The sequence below is a fragment of the Aythya marila genome (genome assembly GCF_965140915.1).
Source record: "Aythya marila genome assembly, chromosome: 22".
In the NCBI taxonomy this organism is placed as follows: Eukaryota; Metazoa; Chordata; class Aves; order Anseriformes; family Anatidae; genus Aythya; species Aythya marila.
In genome coordinates this window covers 1503237-1524283 of record NC_139063.1, presented here as the reverse complement: position 1 = coordinate 1524283, position 21047 = coordinate 1503237, and the positions used below count along the sequence as shown (strand labels likewise).

Below are 21047 nucleotides of genomic sequence, written 5' to 3'. Positions count from 1 at the left end.
TAGGCATCCAGACGGGCCTTGAATATCTCCAGAGAAGGAGACTTTGGGATGGTTAAAACAAAACCCAAGAAACATTTTTTTACCTTGTACATCCAAAAGCCAGGCCTGTTTGTGAACAAACAGCAAACCCCAAATGTTAGGGAAGGAGCCTCTTGGTCCAATACTTGGTTTTGACATTGGGGACAGCAGCTAGTATAAACAAAATCCGTCTGAAAACTGCTTTCACCTTCTTTGGAGGAGAGCAGGCCTAAAGAATGAGTCCCTTGGGCTGATGTGCTCAGTGCTCCCCCCAGTTAAGGCCTGCTTGCTGCCCGTGATAGAAGCTATATGAGAGAGTTATTGAAAAGAGATTATCCCTGCAAATCATATCTTGCAATCATGAGCCAGTTCTGCTTGCTTTTTTGTCAACAGACAGATATTTCAAGGAGAATGTTCTAGCATAAAGCCAAGGCCTTTCATGTTCAAGTGTTTCTTTGCTTATTCCAGTGCCATGTGGTGGAAATTTGACTGAACGCAAAGGCACCATCCTCTCCCCGGGCTTTCCTGAGCCGTACCTGAATAGCCTCAACTGTGTGTGGAAGATAACAGTCCCCGAAGGAGCAGGAATACAGGTACGGCGTTAGCAGCTGTCGCTGCAGCATGATGGAGAGAGGAGAAAACACAGCATCTAGTGCACTTAAAGAGGCTGCACATTACGGAGTTGAGATGGGTAGAATGTGTAATTCTCTGGAATCAGCCATTCGTTGACACTGCAGCTGCCATGAGTGCGTAATATTTCAATGGATTTTTGCCTCCTGGAGGCACTCTCTATGGGCAATAAGCGGAGCCATGTGGCTGTTCTGGTGTAACAAAATAATTGTGATATTTTGGGCATATATCTTTATACTGCTTAATTATGCGATGTTGAAAGCACTGTAAGCTATACCGAGGAAGAGTTGCTTGCTTGGAGTGCCTGTGTGGATTTGTTATGCCAGCAGAGTTGCAGCAGTATGATTATACAATTACAGCTTTGCTGCTCATTGTCTCCAGGTAAACGCGGTCTCTCCAGGCTTTTTGTGGTCCTTATCATTTCTCTGCAGAAATAGTCCTGCCAGCTTGAGGATGTGGAGAATTAAGCCCAGCATCAGCGACCAAACCTTAGATAACGCTCCCATTCAGCACGTGCACGCCTCACCCTGCACCATGCGCTGCGCTGACACCAATTGATGCAGAGGAGATGGATTCTTTAATAGATCCATTCTTCCACACACCTCATTAACAGAGGGTTTCTTTCTTCTTTACACCACTTTGTCTGCAAGGGCTTTGTTCGTTAAGTGCTTTTATTTCTCCATCCTGTGTTTGGCTAATAGGCCTGTAGGTGGGTTCCTCTCTCTCTGCAGGGCTCGCAGCTGTTGGCACACAGCAGTTGGGTTTCTCTCAACAGTTTTCTTGAAACATCAGCTCTGTGTTGCTGGCTTCCAGTTCTGCTCCCCCATGGGGGGGCTTCTTACTGGTGTCACCATCGTAACTCAGATCTGAACCTGGGCATGGGGTGGCCAGGCTGGTGGGAGCGATGCTGGGGCCCTGGGGACTGCATGGGCACCTGGCAAAACATCACCAGCCTGGAATACCTCGTGCCCTTCACTGGGCTTGCGCTGTATCCAGTCCAGAAGTCTTCTTTCCTGTGTGTTTTTGAAGCCATTTAGCACAGTGTTTTCAAAAGCCTCAGAGCTTGTTGTCAATTTGTTCCTGCTCGTCTGAAATTTCAGCCGTTGTGCAAACCCCCAGATGGCAGGAGGATCCTTTTAGCTCAGCCCAGCACCTGAGCAGTTGATGCAGTTTGCAAGTTTCTCAGCACTCCTGGGATCAGGAGGTGATAATTCACTTAATTTTTAAAGTGATGTAAATAGATGTCTGTATTTTGCACTGCTGTGTTCTGAATTCAAACCCTTGCTGCTAGTTTCTCAGCCTGTGGAGCTGTTTTTGCATATGTCTGCTGAGCTTAGAGGAAAGCAGGTATTACAGCAGGCTGCTAAAAGCATGTCTTTATTCCTAAGTACTTGTTTCTCACATCTTTGCTTGTGCAGATGCAGTTCTCACATGTAAAAGTGGAGAACCTAATGTCAAAGAAGTGTTTTAAAGGCTCTCCCACCCCTGCTACATGTGATCTCTTGCAAGAGAAAGAGATATTTCAGAGTGTAACACAGAGAGCAAGCAGAGAACAACAAAAAGGGTGTCCTGTGGGTGAGCTTTAACATCATCAAAGCCTGAAGTTCACGTTCCAGTTCTAGAGTGGAGAGGTTTTGGTGAAGGACTGGACCATGGGAAGCAGGCAGGCAGGCAGGGACATTCTCCCTTTGCAGCAAACCCCATCTGGCACTTCCAGTGCAAGTCTTTAGTGGGGAGAGAGGTGTGAGAAGAGCTGCTGGCCCCTGGGAAGTAAAGCACAGTGGAGATGGGGGCAGCCCAGAGGCCAGGTGATGGCCATGGAGCCAGACCCACCGTGTGCCTGCAGCCTGGCCAGCCACAGCCACAAACCCTGGCCCACCACGATCAGCTCACCCTGCACGCAGCGTCCCTGGTCACCCGCTGCCATGTGCAGCATGCTCCGAGTTATTAAATACTAATTTAAGCATCAGTTTACCCTCATTTTGTACAACAATTAAAGGTTAAACAGCTGTAAATCAGAGGAGGAGGTGAAATTAAAGCTTTCTTAGTAGCAGCGAGTCACTAGCAAGATTTTTATGTAATCAGTGTACGAGCTAGCACTTCTGCCATGAATTATTCATTCCTCTAGCAAACCTTCCTGAGTGAATTAATTTATATACATGGCAGTAAATAGATGCAGATCCCTTGTGAATCCACATGTCAGACTAGAATTAGGTCCTTAAAAATGTTTATTCCGTTAAGTTGGGTACATGGGGGGGATAAATAATTTAAAAAATGTAAGAGCAAACAAAACTCACGTTCTCAGTCCACGTCCTCCTTCAATAACGTAAATCACAATAGGGGTGTAATTACGGAGGCTGAAAGATATTGATGTGGTTGGTGTGATCAGTAATGGTGCTGCAGGGGTCACTGCAATTTCTGCTAGTTGAACTTTTCCTTTTTTGGGGAAAAAAATGAAAACTTTGCAGGAACTTTATAGCCTGCTTTATTATACGGAATAAATAAAGGAGGAAAAAGGTTAAAATGGCAGAAATAATGGGCTTTTTTTTTGTGTGTGTGTGTATGTGTGTTTTATATTCAGCAGGACAAAAGCAAGTTAGATATTTGGAGTAACTGTGTAAATACAGCATAAAAACATAAGGAAATAAGGGTGGGTTTCACTGAATTTCCAGAGGGAAGAGGGGAGGGTGTGTGTACACGTGTGAGCTCGCAGCCCAGATCCGTGGTGCATTGAAGTCCCTTTCAAAGTGTTCAGTCCAGCAAGCGTGTCCTGCTGAGCTCTGTGCTTCGGGGAGTAGCTCTATTGAATTCAACGGGACCACTGCACATCAGAAGCATTAGGCTTAGTAGGAAATCTTCATCCAAAGAGACCACGAAGTGTTGAGGTCCTCTAATAAGCAGATGTGTGAAGGCTGGAAGTAAAAAGACATCTACCTGCCAGAATTACCAAAGCTGCAGCTTTCTCCCCAAACCCACCAGCAGGCAGCAGTGGCCAGTGACACATGTGAGGAAATGAAGCCTTTTGTTTGGGGCCAAGTTGTACAAGCCATTTATGCTCCTGTCTTGTCTTTTAAAAGCCTTTTTTAATTTTTATTTATTTTTATTTTTTTAAGGTTGTTGGCATAGAAAGTTTGAGTGTTTGAAACCTTTATCGAGAACTTGCAGATTTTTTTTTCCATCACTTTCTGTTATCACTTCAGATACAGGTGATCAGTTTTGTCACTGAGCAGAACTGGGATTCCTTGGAAGTGTTTGATGGAGGAGATAACACAGCCACCATGCTGGGAAGCTTCTCTGGTACGTGTTCAGCATCGTGTTCAGTGAAAGCCATCAGTGCAAACTTCATTCCTGTTAACACCGACTGGACTTCAGCACGTACATAAAGTTAAGCATATGCTTAAGAGCTTGAAAACTTGGAATAGATTTAAGCATGTGCTTAAAGGGAATCATATGCTCTATTGAACTGGGAGTTTGACCATTGCCTGCAGAAAACATTGATAGAGATCCTTAGAAGCAAGGCTTTGTTTGTGTGTTTTTGGGGTGGGATACTGCAGAAATCAGCTGCTTCAAGGAAATAGAGATGAGGCTAGACACCAGCCTATAAAAGCTGTGGATAAGGCTTGACTTGCAAGCTGGTGACCTTGGAGAGGTTTGTCGATCTTTCCATTGGTGTACACATGCTGGAAATCACCAGCATTTTCAAGCTCTTGCAGCAGCAGTGAGGTGTGTGTAGCTCTCTGTTATGAAAACCTGCTCTAAGCTTTTCTTTACTATTTTCACCCTTGCTGGAAAACATCGTACTGCAGGAGAGCCTTTTCTCTGCTCAGACCACTGCACAGGCAGGTTAACCTGACCTGGTTGATTGGCACCAAAACGGAATCAGGGCTACAAAAGAACCGTTCTCCTGCCCAACACAGGGGAATGGAGCTTCTGGCAGAGCGGAGAGTACCAAGCAGCCCAAAAGCATTGTGAAGCTTTCAAATAGCAGAACCACTTGCAAAACGATGGCCCCGATTCTTTCTCATTGAAAGAACGTGGAATCAAAGTGCTTTGAGGCTGGTAAGGACAATCATGCATAAAGACTGTCAGACTGCTCCCAGCGTTGGATTTCAGATAGAACCGCTTTGACCGCTGCTGCAACAGCTTCTAGGAAACGAGGCAGGAGAAGGAATCTGGACCTAGCAGGGGACCTGAGCTCCACCCACACAGTTTCTGTTCACCAGTTCCCTTCTCGGTGCTTTTAGTAGGTCTGGTCTGTGAATGGCAAAACTTCACATGATGAAATTCATCATTATACTTTGAAAAGGCCATTGCAGAGAGGCCTTGGGTATTTCTCAATTGGCCTCATTAGAACCTGATCAAAACCAGCAGAGCTTGTTAAGTTAAAGGACTTTCTGTTCTCAGCCTCTTCTGCAGCAAATCTCCAAGGATATGGAGGAGGAAAAAAGAATCCTCTTCAGTGTCTTTGTGCACCTCTTGTTTTCCCAGGAACTACAGTGCCTGCGTTGCTGAACAGCACTTCAAACCAGCTCTATCTGCATTTCTATTCGGATATCAGCGTCTCTGCTGCTGGCTTTCACCTGGAATACAAAAGTAAGAGCAATGCAGCCTTGATCTCTCAGTTCCTCTGGGCAATGGGGAAGTGGTTACAGAGCTGTTGCCTCATAGAAGTGGAAGCTGCGTATCGTGGGGAAGGGGCAGTGAGCTTTAGGGCCCCCACACATATGTGGTTCCCTGTCCTCAAGTTGCAGAGAGGCAGGGAGTATAAATGGAGAAGAGCTGCAGCAGGGTCACAGAGTGACCCGCACCTTGCTGCTGATGCACTTGGCAGCGCTGTTTGATTTCTGTCTTGTAGTACAGCAGGAGCTGTGGAAGCCAAAGTATTAAAAATTCATGGGGAGTTGGCCTGCTCAACACAGTGCTGTAATCTTAGCTCACGAAGTGTCTAAAATGATGCTTGCCAGAGACTGGGAGGAACTGCCTGTTCTTTGCAGTCCTTCCTAGGCATTCGATATTGGTCATTGCTGGAGGCAGCATACAGGACTAGGCAGATCTTCATAGGATAATTCAGGCTTCAGGAGACCTCAGGAGGTAATCTCATCTAACCTCCTGCTGAAAGCAGGGTCAGCTATGAGATAAAACTAGATTACTTGCATCTTTATGCAGTCTGTTTTGGAAAAACTCCAAGAATGGAGACTGCACAAACACCCCGGGCTGCCTTTCATCACAGGATAAGCGCTGCAGCCCCTGGCCATCCTGGTCCTCCTCCTGCTGAGCTTGCTCCACTTTATTGATCTTTTTCTTGCATTGTAGGGAGCAAAACTGGCACGATATTTGAGGTGCTGTCTGATGGGTGCTATGTAGAGGGGAGGTAATCACCCCCCCTCCATCTGCAGGCTCTGCTCCTGTCCTATGGGTGAGGACAATGTCAGCTGCCTCTGCTACCAGGGCATCATTCTGAGCTGCAGCAGTTATTGCTGGAGATGTTGCCTGCTGCTGATGCCCACTGCTGTATGGAATTACCCTTCTTAACCTGCATCTGCATTGTCCTGACTCCTCTGCGTTGGACAGTTCGGTGGGTTCATTTGTAAGGGATTACGCCAGCGTCCCAGCAGAAAGGCAGCACTTTGCTTCCAGCAGGTCTAAGGCAAGGCTGCATTCTTGCAGATCCTGACCTGAGATCATCATTGATGTATGGAAACAATATTTTTTAAAAGATCCTCGTTGATAGGAGAACAATTCTGATTGAAATTGGAAGACATGGCAAATAAAGTCTCCATGGAAAGGTCTGCTAGGTTTGGATTTAGATGCTAAAAAGTCATTTCCCCCCAGTTCTGTGGTTTGATTCCCCCTGTTGGAGCAGATGTCCATTCAGGAAAGGTGTGCCGTAGCCAAGTCACCGTGGGTCACAGTGATGGTAGCTGTTATCTCTTGGCTGGCTGAATTATTTACATGCAGTCCAGCAGCAGCACAGACAGCATGCAGGCAAGCAGGTGCAGAATGGCAGCCCTCAGCTCTATTCAGCGCATCGAAATCGAATGTTTAGCTAGCAGGCAGGAAAGCAAGCAGGCTCGTGCACTCGCAGGGTACTGTACACGGGTGTGATGGGGCCAGGAGCTAGGCTGGTCTGTGTGCAGCTCTCAGAGGACTGGTTAACGCGTGCTGGTGATCTGGCTCTGTTCCTGCCTTGGTAGCAGTGATGCTGAGCTGAGGAGCGATGTGCTGGAACTGCTATCTGTGTTCCTGCAATCTTCCTTGGGGCAATGCAAACATAATTGTTTCTTGCTGGACACCGGCTCTCCCAATTGCTTCTGATCACAAATCTTGTGTACGTCTCCGAAGCCAACAAATGTTCTGTTTATTTTTTCCAAAGCGGCAAATAGATTTGAAAGTGCATTTCATTTTGTAAAACATCTCCAGAAACAGCATAGCTGCTTGACTGCAGGGACTGCCTGTGCTTTTAGAGGGCCAGCTAGTACTGAGCTTTCCAGGTTTTGGTGTGTTTGCAGATGGAAACTTTGCATATTAATGGCTCAAGCAGAATTACGGCAACCAAGAGGGTTTGGGAGGGAGAGTGTGATCCAGAGCACTCCCTGGGAGCTTGGGAAGTGTGTGTTACAGAAATCCTCTTGCTGCAACCTTTTCTTCCCCACTACTGTTTCAATCGATAAGCTCTTTGAGGATTGCATTACCCTGGTGCAACAATCAGGTTCAGGTTTTCTTGAGGCTTGGGATTGCCAGGTTTGTTTGGTTTCTTTGCTGAGAAAATTAATAGGTGTTGATTTTCAGGGCAGCTGGAAATAATACCATTTTTGCTTTGCTCATACAGCTGGCATTTCATGGCTCTGGTCCCCAGTTTTACCCTTTGTTCAGTTAGAGATTCGGCAAAGGAGTTTTGAGAGATGGGCTGAAACACCAGTTTATTTTCTCCCTTACTGTACTCCTCAAGCAAAGCTCTTATCTCTACACACTTACGAGTCAAAGCAGAGCAAGAAGAATTTAGGACTGAGTGAAATTCAGTGGCCACTGATCTGAAGGGAAGCTATTTCAAGCTGCTTTCTGTCCCTCTGAAGGTCAGGCATTTCAGCCATGTGCAGGGAGGGATTGCACATTTTCTTGCTGGGAAGCACGACTTGGATTTCCGAAGCAGAGTCGCCATCTCCTCTCAGGTTTCTTTTCTTCATCTGCTTTCGGCTCAGCCTCCAGACTGAGTCTAAGCAGAGCACGAGCCCTTGCAGAGATGCAGGAGGTTATCTGGTGTTGGCAGCTGCTAGCAGAGAGCGAGGGAGGCGCTGGCAGGCAGCAGAGCCGTGGTGGCGAGGAGGTGACTGCAGGCGCCTGCCTTCCTTTTATCTCCTTTTGGTGTTGCAGAAGGATGAGGTGGTGGCATGCATGGAAAGGAGAGCCCATCACCTGGCACGTGGCTGCTGGGACCGTTAATTGGGCTTGCAGCAGTTGTTAATTGGGCTTCCCAGTTGTAATTGTAGCTCAGATGGAAACGGGATTGAATGAAATTTTTGTGGGCTGTTGTACAGGCTCTGTCAAAGTCTGGCCTCGCGTGCTGCTGCTTGTATCACATGGTGAATTCATTCTGCAGATGAGCAGAGGGAGAGGAGGGCAGGAGAATGAAACTGGGCAGCTTCTGCCCAGGAAGACACAAATTGCATGCAACAGACACAGCGCATCCTTTATATTGTAAGCATGGCTCAAAACAGAGTTCAGCCAGCAAGGGACAGCACGGATTATTCCCTCTTGCATCCTCTCCAGTCTTCACTGGATGTGAACTAGGAGTCCTGGACATACCCTACAGCCCAGGGAATACCATGGGATACATCTGGGCTATCTTGGTGGGGAACCCAAGGGCCCCGGGACTTTCCCACTCCGTGTCCGTGGTGGAGGTTGGTGGTCATCAGGGGGCTGGGGTGAAGTGAAGGTGTGCACTTCATTCCTTCTGCCTTCAGGCTGTACTCAGCCCTGCTCCCTGCAGCACTCACTGCTCTTACCCACACTCTTCCCTTCCAGCCGTCGGTCTGTCCAGCTGCCCCGAGCCCCCCGTTCCTGGGAACGGCCTCAAGATCGGGGAGCGCTATTTAGTGAACGACGTCGTCTCCTTCCAGTGCGAACCAGGCTACGCCCTCCAGGTACTGAAGACTGCATTTTTTCTGACAAAAAGAACGACAACAAGCATTTGGGAAAGAGAGAGACCCTCAAACTTTGTCTTTTTCTCTCCCTCAGGGACACTCTCACATTTCGTGCATGCCGGGCACTGTGCGGCGCTGGAATTACCCCCCTCCACTTTGCATTGGTAGGACTCTTTTTCTTTCTTATCTGGCTGGTATTTATAACACCTTTCTAAAAACCTGTTTAAATTGGCTGCTGATGAAATGGGGAGAAGTTCATTGCCCAGACAGAGCCAGTTGTACTCTTATAGCAGGACCTCTGAGAGCTTTCCTCACCTTCCCCATTTCCTCATGCGCCCCAGTTTTCAGCCTGGTCTCCTGTCCATATCGTATAAAGGGGCTTTAAAAGTGGCCGTATAAACCAGAGCATGCTGGTGATTTTGTCTTGATGGTGGCAGGGCAGCCCAGCAGCCAGGAGCACAGTACACTAAGTTTTATTTCAGATGGATCCCTTTGGCTGAGGGCTGCTGGAGGTGCAGGGCGAACAGGAGCTCTGTGAAGGTCTGAGTCAGAGAAATGCAGGTTTGTTCTGTAGGGGAGACAGAGCATGGGAAAGGCTTCATTTGCTGCAAGGGGAAATTTCAGCAGTCATCCCTGTGGGCCAACCAGATTGCTTTGTTTTAATTGTTTAAAATGTAGATAAAATATTAAATTTAAAATATAAAAAATGGATTCCTCAACAAAAACTCGTTCTAAAGGGAAAACCTGAGATTTCTTGATACTGGAAGCAGGTAGTCTTTATGGGTTGAGGGTTTTTCTTCCCATCTGAAGCAAAGATCTACAGACTGTTTTTTTGTTGTTGCTTTTTGTTTGTTTTTAAATGCATCTTGATATCATTGAAACTGCATCTTTTATTGTTCTCTTCCCAATATCTCCAAACTGCACCTCCTGGTGCCTCGCTGTCCTCACCTCGGTGCCTAACAGGTCCTGTGTGACCAGGCAGAGCCAGGTCACTTGTCAAGACAGCCATTTGCCTGTGACAGCCTCTGAGGACGAGGGCTGAGCCTGCTGAGCATCTCAGGCCTTAGGAGAATAGGGCTGGGCAGCTGATTTCCTCGGTGGCAGAAGCAAGCCCCAGAAGAAGAGACAACAGAGGTGAAGGGAACTTGTTGGAGTTTTTGGATTATTTTCAAGCAGTATTTTGCTTTTAGCAAATCTAGATGTTTAATATTCATATTGCACATTTTACAGCTTTGAGAGAGACATTTATGCATTTAATAGCTTTAGTTAACAGTTATTTCAGGCTCCTGCTGTTCTAGCTTACATCATTTTGCTTTAAAGTAATTATAAGAGCTAACAGCTCCTCGTCTGATGATCTGCAGGCCAGCAATAAGTACAGAGACAGTTAGAGCAGAATGTCTGAGCTAAAGGACTCGTGCCCATGGGATCTGCTCTAAAAGAAACCAGAAGCCCTTCAGCTCAGCATCAGGGTAGGAGACTCCAGCAGGGAGGAGGAGGATCCCAATATTGCACCGAGGGTCCACGACTATCTGAGCAGCTGCCAGTTTGGAGTTTTCTTTTTTCTTCTTTTGATCAGCATCAGTCATTCAGATCAGTAGGATTTTGCCTGGCCAGGCTGCATCTGCTCGGCACTGTCACAGCGTGTAAACACGGGTGCAATTTAATTCGGGTTGTCTGCTTTTGGGCAGTCACGACTAAGTGCAGCGGGACAAACGCCCGTCCACCTGTCTGTTCCTATCTCTTAGCCTGCATCACACTTGACTGAAAAAGGTCATCCAGCTTCAGAGGTGCATAGCCACATCTCTGCAGCCAAGTGCAGATCATCGTGAGTGATCAGCATCTTTGTGGGAGCTGTGGAGTGCAGCAGCACCTTGTGCAGGCAGTGCTGAGGCTTGTTGTCCTGAGCTAATTACTCACCAATTTGTCTGAACACTGCCCAGACCCCCAGTGGCTGCCAACCAGCCACCCAGGAACGCAGGCTTCATCATTCCCCTGCTCAGAGGACTTTTTGCTTGCCTGGCATTGTGCTGGTTTTCTTTCTGTCCACTTCATCCAGATGCTTGACTCCTAAATAATTCAGAAGCGGTACTACTAAAGAGCCATTAAGGGGAAGAAGAAAGAACTTCTGGGAAAAGCCTCGTTAGTAGCAAGTGCACACATAATGAGATACTGGACAAAGAGAATCCATACCTCTGCTGTCAGGCTGTTTTAGGAGAGCACCTGGGTGTATTCTGTTGGATGATGTTACCGTAACAAGGTAGAGGTCATCCAGATAAGCCTGAGAAGATGCTATCTATGCTTAAATTTCATGTGATGCTTTTTGTAAACATATTTTGTGCTGTCATCTGTGGACTGCTTCTTGGTAGGGAATTTACTTCAGTCAGTGTGCAAACACGCTGTGCTATATTTATCGGTAATTGCCTGGAGATTGACAAGTATAGCAGTCAAGGTAGGTCAGTTAACCAGAGAAAGCAGAGGTAACTGGAGTCAAAATAAGATCACTCTGGGTCTCCACAACAATTTTCGCGGTGGTTAAAAATTCAAACAAGCGCAGTGTGCATGATGTGCACTGTTATGGTGTCTACGAAGGCAGCAGACCATCCATCTTGCAGCTTAAATCTGTCTCTCCCACTGCGATCACCAGCACGGTATCTCTGGGTCGAGGCTTTTATCTTGAGGACAGGAGAAAGGCGCATGCATTAGTAATGCAGCCATTCAGTGCCTGGAAAATCTGTGCTAGCTCCTTAGCAGTCTGTCCTTTTTTTCCTCTTCTTAGGTTTTTTATGTCTTTAATTCCCATATTGCTGGCTGCCTGTGGCCATACAGAGACCTGCAAGTGGTCCTGACCATTAACACTGTTGGTTTTACAGCCCAATGTGGAGGAACAGCAGAAGAGATGGAAGGAGTGCTCCTGAGCCCAGGGTTCCCAGGAAACTACCCCAGCAATCTGGACTGCACCTGGAGGATATTGCTGCCAGTGGGGTTTGGTGAGACAGTGGGTTTGGGGTTGGTGCTATCATAAAAGAGACAAGAGGAAGATAGAAACCCTGTTCAGTAGTGCTTGGCCAGTGCTGGATGCTCTGCTGGCCAAGATGAGTTACAGAAATTGGTGTTTGACATCCTGATCCCACTTTCCATTAAAGGTGCATTTGTATGGTGCTATGCAATGATTGACACTTTTTCAAAAGGTGGTTACAGGTCACCGTGGAGTGTAACAGCTTGATATAGATTAGTACGTATGCCTCTGAATTAGCCATAACACCCTCCCGTAGCGTACTTGTGTACCTCCCCATCTTGAACTACTTCAGTTTGTAATAGCCTAAAAAATATCACCAGCTGTTCCTCCCTTTATAAACGTGAAAGGTGACCAAAGCTTTTGTCAGGCTACATCCTACATGAGGTAGATTGCATGCAGCCATCATCACGTTAGAAATTAGGATCTCCCCAACCATTAGTAAGAGAGATTTGCACACCTCCAGCTCAGCTGCTCTCCAGGCCAGCCCCAGCAGGGTGCCTGATTGCCAGGCGCTGGAAGTATTGCATGCCTGGAAGAAGGGCTGACTCTGGACTTCTTGAATTAACTTTCCTCCTCCAGGTGTAGCTGCATGGCTGCTGTGAGCTGCTGAGGAAGGGAAACTCCAGCTCAGCCTCCTGCCAGCTGTGCTGGCTGGATGCAGTATGGCAAGAAGGGGGTTGGTGTAGCACTGTGTTTGCCTGCATAATTTCTGTGGTGTCAGGCAGAGGGAGAGGAGAGCACAGATCTCCAACAACCTGAATACACAGCATTAATAGCCTGATCTTGTCTGAAACTAGAAGGACAAGGCACCCTCTACCTCTGACACAGTAAATGTCCTCCTTCTGATTTACTAGGCTGTATTGGGCATCGCTGAGTGAGCAGTGCTGATGTGTTAAGGCCTGTGGATAGCTTTAGAGGTAAACTGTTGATTCTTCCTCCCCAGGTGCTCACATCCAGTTCCTAAACTTCTCCACTGAGCCAAACCACGACTTTGTTGAAATCCGCAATGGGCCGTACGACACCAGTAACGTCATCGGGCGCTTCAGTGGCACCGAAATCCCGGGCTCCCTCCTGTCCACGTCTCATGAAACCACCGTGTATTTCCACAGCGACCACTCACAGAACAAACCAGGCTTCAAGCTGGAATACCAAGGTAGGGAGGCCACTGAACATGCAGCACTGGGACAATCCTGTCCCCAGGTGCTAGTGTTGAGGATGGGGGAGAGAGGGTGGGCTGCTATTCTGTTGAATTCATCCCACAAGGACTTAATCCAAATGAGTGGAAAGGTGTTACAAGAAGACCATGCATAATCCTCGTAACTGGGATCTGTTCGCCCTGACTTATGCCTATGGCAAATAACAAATGTTCCTAGAGTGCTTTGTGACAGTGAAATGCCTTTGAATTAATTCCAGCTAGATTCACTTAGATCTTGGCTCTGTCGCCTGTCATGTGCAACGAGAGGAGTCCTCAGCAGCTGAGTCTGCTCTGGAATTTTGCAGCTGCTTTTCAGTCTCAGCTGAAGTCCGGTTTGGGCACACCCAAACGCATCCCTTCCATCCTCAGCTGCAGCCTAACTTTGTGCTGAGGCAGGCTGCCGGAGGGAAATGAGCAAATGAGTAAATAGCTAAATAATAGAACAGTGGCTCTGGCATGGAAATATGGAGTGAAAGTAGAGAAAAAGCTGACTGGAGTCAAAATATGCGCTCAGTACAGTTTTTGGAAATGATGGGCAAATGGAGATGCTTAGGTTCTTGCCCAGCATGTGTCCTCAGACAGCTCCCCAGTTTTAATATGATGTCCTCTGAGCTGCAGCTGCTGCAATCTCTGCAGCCAGCAGAACAAGGCCCTGCAAGTGCCCCTCTTACTGGATTTGCTGCTCTTTGAAGTTGCTGGGCTGCCTTCGGGTCTCACCTGGGAATATGGGCAAAGGACACCAAGGGCAGATGGGGTGCTCCACACTGAAGATAAGCAGGACAGGCTTCGCTCTGCAGCAGCTGGGAGCCAAACAGCCCAGCTTCTGTCTGGGAGAGAGATCTGAGGAGTGGGGAAGATGGAGCACGTGTCTCCAGCCATGTGCTGTAGCCAAGGACTGACAAAGGGCTGACTCCCCAGAAATAGCAATAAAAGCCGCTACTCATACTTAATTGAAAACATTAATTTTGCCTTGGCTGTCCTGTTCATGCACCATATAATTCATGCGCTGCTGCACAATTTCGGAAGGAATGTGCTCGGTGAGGCACTCTGGGTAATCTCATGGAAATTGCTATGCAAATGAGCTCCAGCAAGGCTGACCAGTAATTTGTAATGCCAGGTGGAACATGCTAACTGTTTGACTCGCATTCATCATCGGGATCGTCCACATTTTGTTGAAAAACAAGGCAGATTTCCCAATTAGAAGTGAAGTGCAGGGTAAACCTCTGCATGCAGACTCCGGAGGACCAGGGTGGGCCCCAGCGCTCACATCTGAGGCTAGCATGAAGCAGCAGGATTGTCCCTCATCCTCCATGCAGATGTGTGCATGGTTCATTAAAGTTTTATCTCTTTCAATTAAGTCATTGTACAAGGGGGAAGTAGCCAAGCAGCATGATGAGTGTACTGTTCATGCTTCTATGAGAAAATATAACTATGAAACATTCCACTTTATTTTTTTTTCCAGCCTACGAGCTGCAGGAATGCCCTGACCCTGAACCTTTTGCCAACGGCGTTGTGAGAGGAGCTGGTTACAACGTTGGCCAGTCCATCTCTTTTGAGTGTCTGCCTGGGTACCAGCTGATCGGGCACCCTGTCCTGACGTGTCAGCACGGCACCAACAGGAACTGGGATCACCCATTGCCCAGGTGTGAAGGTATGGCTTTGGGCTCACCCTGAGAGAAAAATTCTAGACTTCATTGATTTTCACATGCCCACATGTGCAGACTTCTTTGGGGAAAACAGAAATTGTACTTCAAGACCTGTGGTGAGCTCCTCACAGATGTTTCCCAGAGAGCTCCTCTGCTCTCATGCATAGCAGCTATGACATTTGTTTTCTGTGCTTACAACAAACAAAAACCATTGTTGCTGTATTGGCCCTGTTAAACGACTGCTGATGCATTGTCAGGTTTACAACTTGTAGAAATGACTCTTTCTGTTTTTCTTTGCACCTTTTACTTCCCCTCGTTTACCAGCCCACAGTTTCATGCTGACATTGAGCACGGTTAGAACAGTGTTTTATTGTCCTCGGTAAAGTTCTTGCCTTTTGCCAACTCAAACAACTATCAAAGTCAACATTTTTATGATGAACCAGTGTGCCTGAATAATCAGGTAGAGAAGAGAGGCTTTGATCAGCCCTGCTGTCTGTGAGCACAGCTTCTTCTGCTGGGCAGCAGTGCCCTTAGCACTCGCTGCCACGCTGGGTCCCTGGTAAAAGACCCTTGCAGCTCTGGGGACTCCTAGTGTGGGAAGACTGTGCCCCTGTCTTGTCTTCTTAGTGTGGTGATATTGGGAAAACAACTCAACAGTTCTTGTAGTCTTGAGCAATCTCTGTTTCTTGAAGACCAAGTGTGCTGGGAGGACCCTGCTGTCCAAAGGGGGTCAATCAATGTTGTAGCTATCGAAGCTCCAATGTCCAGGTTCTCTTTTCAAACCCCAAAAGGGCTGTTTCAGTCTTTTTATTCTTTGGACCAGTGGGCTGAGTGTTGTGTGGTTTACTTTAGAAAGGTTTTGTGTGAACCCTTAAGAAATTCAAGGTTGCTTATGGAAGATTTCCACTGCACTTCCCAGGAGCACTGACCTTTATCCCGGCCTCCCTACAGCACTTGGTCTGCAAGAGCTGTGTGCTGGGGAAAGAGAGGGAGGGCTGATGCTGTGCTGCTTTCAAGTCCTAAGTCCTTGAACTCTAGAGAATGCAAAGCATAAAGAACCGGATCCTCAGCTGCTCTTCAGTGGCTGCAGCAACGCAACAGAGATGTGCACGAGTTGAGAAATTGTTCGGCGCTCAGCGCGCTCGCTGAGTACCTGGTGTGCTGCTGGTAGGGCTCACGGGTGGGTGGCAGCAGGATTATGCCCTTATTTACCTCTGGCATCAGCTCTGCCAGCTACAACCACACAGTCCTTATTCCTTACTACTGTGTTTAAGTAGCTTCCTTGTTCAGCAGCACTCCTGACAGAACTGGGGTGAGGGGTTAGGTACACTTTGGGCCATTTGCTTTTTTTTTTCCCCTCTGTGTGCACATCCGCTGGGCTGTTAAGTGCTGCTGAAGTCAGTGCAGAACTTTCTAGCTGTTTCCAGAGATGCAGCCAAGCTGGGTGGCCCATTTTTGCATAGCAGCAAGCAGCGATGTCTCTCTGCCTTAGGCTAACCACCTCACCTTCCCCACATAGGTCACAGCTGAAAGCCCTTTTAATCAAAAGAGTTGTAATTCTAAAATAAATGCACGGAAGCTTGAGGTTTCCAGCAGCACCCCAGGGAGTTTTTCCAGCGATCAGCAGGCTGCCTGCTGCGCAGGGTGGAAAGGAGCTCAGCCCCCAAGGTTCCTTGGGTGTTTGTTTAGGAAAATGAGCGTGTGGATTTATATAAATACACATGCTTTTCTCAGCTTGACAGACCACATGAGTAGGCAGAGCAGAACTAGGCAGTAAATATTTGGAGCCTGGCTCTAGCTTCACATCTGGCACATCGAGTCGTGTCCAGAGTGGTGGAGGTCTGTGGGGCTACTCCTGTATGAGGAGGAGTGTGTGGTGCTGTACAGCACTGTAGCACTGAGCCCGAATTAAAAACTTGTACTGGGAGGAAGAATGCAATAACCTAAGCCAAGGATAATACAGCAGTGTAGCTTCTAAAATGGAGCTGGCTGAGGCAGATGGCACTGCACTTACCCTGTGCACGTGCCTTTGGTTGTTGCAGGCTGTCAGCGATGTGCTGCAGACATTATCATTCACCTACACAACTGTGCCAGGGAGGTCCAGAGGCCGGTGCTTGTCCATGGGATTTCTGCACCCAGGGACTTGCTGTGGCCCTCCTGCACTGCCATCAGCAGGATGTCATCTCTCTGTCTCTGTTTTTCCCTGCCCAGGCTGTTCCTAGTTACGTCTCTTCAGTTTGCAAGTTTTAGACCTGGAAGATACCTAGTGCAACAGAGCTGTCGTCTTGGTTAATGAATTGGATGCTTCTGTTTTACAAATAAATCATCATTTCCCCCCTGCTTAGAAGCGATCTGTGAGCAGCCAGCTGCTCCGTGGTTCTGGTCCAGGCCACGCTGCATGAGCGGGTGAATAGATTTGCCCACTGGTGGGATCTGGTCAGGAGCTGTATCTTCCATGCATGGGTGCAAACAGCTGGTGGAGCCCAAAGACTTTTCCTAGGGTATAAGATGGAGTTTGTTTGTGCACCTGGCTATCGCATCTGTACAAAACACCCTGACAGTCTCCTTTCAGCTCAGGAGCACTTAACAAATTTATTCTAATGGAATTAAGTTGAAAAGGTTAGATGTAGTAGTGACAGATACGAATTATTCATGGCAAGGTCGGCTGAGGTTCTGGGGCTGGATGCACCTGTATTCAGAAGAGCTATCTTTTCATCCCTCTGCCCAAAAGAAAAAAAAAAAAAAAAAAAGAGGAAAGGAAAATGGGAAATAGGAGATCTTTATGATTTACTGTTTTGGGGTATTTGTTAATTAGGTTTGTGTTTGTTTGATTACCTGCAGTGCCTTGTGGGGGCAACGTCACCACCCAGAACGGTACAGTTTACTCTCCTGGCTTCCCCAACCAATACCCCAATTCCCAGGACTGCACTTGGCTCCTTACGGTGCCTGTGGGCTATGGGATCCATCTCAACTTCACTCTGCTGCAAACAGAGCCCTACAATGATTTCATCACGATTTGGTGAGTACAGCAGAGGCATGAGGACTGACCAGGGCTGCTACCAAGGCTTCATTTCTGCAAGAAATGGCAGATGCACAGAGCATCCCTTGCTGCATTGCGGGGATTCTTGAGCTTGTAGCACTAGATCAATAGCTGACTTTCAAAATATCTCAGTGTCCACTGTGCAAACAGAGCGAAACTTCTTCGGAAAACTGGCCCTAATTCTTCAAGTTCTGAGGTTAAAAATAAAGTTTGTGCTTGCAGTTATCTGTTGGGCCAGCACTGTGCTGCCAGAGGAGATCATCCTGTCATAAAGGAGTGGGGAGAGGGGACGGGGACCCAGGTCAACCCTCCAGGGATACAGTAATACAGATGAAGAAAAAGAAGGAGGATGAGGAGGAAGGAACAGAAAAAGAGTTTCTATGTATGCAGTGTAGAAGCTTGGTTGATGCCTAGGATGAAAGATGTATAATAATGCTTTTTCTTGTGTTTCTGACCTACAATTTTAGGGATGGTCCACAGCAAACAGCCCCACAGCTTGGTGTGTTCACTGGCAACTCTGCTAAGAAGTCAGCCCAAAGCTCTTCCAACCAGGTCCTGATGAAATTCCACAGCGATGCAGCCAATGGGGGGATTTTTGCCATTTATTTCTACGGTCAGTATTGCTTCCTGAGCGTGCATTATACCTGCCTGTGGGATATGGAGGGGCATGGATCAGTTGTGGTTTGTTGTGGGGAGGCCTAGTTCTAAGGAAGAGAATTTATGGAAAAAATATGCTTTTACCTGAAGTCTTCTGCAATGGGGTGTGGTTTTCACGGGTTTGAGATTGAAAGTCTCTTAGGCAGTCAAGTAAGTGCTGGCAAGTTGTCCCACGGACTGGGCAGACGTGGAAATCCATCTGTAACGTTGTGATAATTCAAGCACAGATCAAGTGCCTGCAAACCAACAGCCATGCCAATCCTGTGCCTCTCTCAAAGTGATGCTGTAAATACTGTCCTCTCCGTGGCAGATCCCATTATGGGATAGCTCCACTTTGCTTACTTAAAAATCTTCTCTGCAATTTTCAGTGGATACGGTATTGTCTTTCCAATGCCATGCTAAACCAATTAGATCATCCTGCTGTCCCATTTTAAATGACAACTGTGTTCCAGCTGAGAGGTGACTTTAATTCTCTGGGGAGGAAAATGATTTTGTAAATCCGTGAATTATTTGGGGATTCTTTGGTGTGAGTGCAGCTCACACCAGAGAGCGAGAGATGTTGGGTATAACATCAAAATGAGAGCATTTGCTTTCCACCACTAAACGAGAGCCCAATTTTAAATTGGATTAGCTAACAAGTTGCTACAGCAGTACTGGGATTTTGGAAAGTGCAAATGGAGACCTCCTCGTGCTTTGGTAATTTGCTTGCAGCAACTTCAACAAAGTCGAACATGAATTACACGATGAATCTGTGCAGAATGTTTTAGCTTACGCTCAGTTCCAAAAGGCGAGTATTATACAGATAGGCTGAATTTAAAGAATGCTTGCTAGGCTTCGGAGGGAATTGGTTTGCTGCTGCAAAACACTGTAAGATTTATATTACTAGACAATGGTGCGTATATAACAGTTATGCAAAAAAATATGGGTTAGGCAGTTTGGCTCAGGAATGAGCTGTACGTAAACACTGCTGCAGTTCAGTGAATGCTTCCTTCTGTAATATGAATTAGATACTGTCATTGCTGTGCTTACAGCCCATCAGCATATGTCACTGTTCTCTAGCCTTGATAGCCCTTCATAGTGAGGCTTTTTTAGCTGCTGGTTGATCTGGGGTCTGCAGCCATTCATGGGCACTCCAGGCAGGGGAGGTCTGGAGTTTGTGCTGGTAGGGATCAGCATGGCCAGCACTCGTTTCCAGCCCGTTAACCAGATGGGCACTCCAACAACTGCTTGGCCTTTTACTAAAGTAGCACTTACGGGTTTATTGGTCCCTTTATGCACGGGACTTTAGGATAAAGCCTAACCCCACAGATTTAACTGGTGGTGGTTGTTGCAGTGAGATTCTTCTCTTGGCTCTCATCCTGCGTGAAGTGCCTTGTACCCCAAAGAGCTGGGAGAAATATTCACAGGGATCAGGCAGTGCGGTCAGTTACATCTTTGGCTTTGCTCTTTGGGGTGTAACTGCAGGAAATGGTATTTCCTCGGGATCCATAGCAGTGTATGCTTTAATATCTGCATATTGGCAGATCTAGGCCATGGGCATCCTCTTCCAGCTTTCAGTTGTCTCTCCCCATGCGGTGGAGATCAGCAGCACCCTGTCGGAGAACTGCTGCCCTTTTAAATGCCTGCAAAGAAATGTTTCCTTAGGGTGGAGGAAGGGAAACAAAGGAATGATGCAGAGAGCTTGAAGATTCAGTAGCATCCCTTGAAAAATGATGCTGTTGCACCCGTTATTTAATGGGTTAGTTCAGGTGCCAGCTCGAAGTGATGTATGACTGTGATGGGAAGGGGTTTTATGGCACAGTAACTCAGGGGGTCCCAGAGCGGTTTCAAGGACAGGGCTCTTGTTTTGCCCCAGTAAGAACAAATGGAGGTTCTGTTTTAAGGAGCTTCACTCATGCTGTATCACCCATATGCTGAAGCCACCTTAATCATACATTTATTGAAATATGGTCCATTAAGGAGAGGAAATTAATGCTGTAAATGCTGGGTTATCTTTCTGTTTCAACAGATGCTGTCAAGCACTTTTTAAATAGTATTTAATCTAAATTTTTATTACTGGTTCCCCTTTCCCCCGCTGTCAAACATCTGTTTAAAAGATTGCCAGCCAGTGTGTCCCCTGCTGGGATGGCTCTTTGCTGTGGAACAGAAGGGTTCTCCCCCACTGCCCAATCTCCTGCTTTTCAGGCAGTTTTCAAAATTTTGGCCAATCTGGGCCTCCCCCACCCCACCCTTTTCTTTTTTTTTTTTTTAAGTTAATATTCACAGAACCAATTTTTGCACCACACAGATGCTGATAACAACAGAGCTGGCACCTCCCTTTGCTCCCCCTGCTAGAGTTGAGCTCACAGTAGCAGTGTGTTTTTTCCTCCCCTTCACACACTTGGGATCATGCCCCCATCCCTTCCAGTAACCCAAAAACAGCTGCGATCCCCCCGGCCCTTTCCCACACCCTCCAAATGTCACATTTTTCCATGCAGCTTTTGGGGAAATACTCTTCTTCCCCACCTTAGGGGATAGGGGAATTGGGGTGAGAGGATGGGAGTCGACTTCTTTACATGTGTGTTTAAGCATTATCATAAGCCTCATTAAGGTTGCTGCCAGCTTTGCTGTTGTGTGAAGAGTTCAACATAGTGGAGTTAGTAAGAATTAATATTCAGTGGCAGCTTGAGCTCCAGTATCTTAAATTAAAGGGCTGATATAAATT

At 47.1% G+C, this 21047-nt stretch overlaps 1 protein-coding gene across 1 annotated transcript in view; it reads left to right on the top strand.

The window, feature by feature from the left end:
• CSMD2 (CUB and Sushi multiple domains 2) overlaps nt 1-21047 on the top strand; it is a 286785-nt gene that overhangs the window by 217662 nt on the left and 48076 nt on the right. The window contains exons 35-44 of the mRNA XM_082777291.1: nt 487-611; nt 3849-3945; nt 5137-5241; nt 8671-8789; nt 8884-8953; nt 11660-11776; nt 12749-12958; nt 14463-14651; nt 17488-17665; nt 18154-18299. Of these exons, the coding sequence (XP_082633417.1) occupies nt 487-611; nt 3849-3945; nt 5137-5241; nt 8671-8789; nt 8884-8953; nt 11660-11776; nt 12749-12958; nt 14463-14651; nt 17488-17665; nt 18154-18299 (1356 nt within the window). The remainder of the gene's footprint in view (nt 1-486; nt 612-3848; nt 3946-5136; nt 5242-8670; nt 8790-8883; nt 8954-11659; nt 11777-12748; nt 12959-14462; nt 14652-17487; nt 17666-18153; nt 18300-21047) is intronic.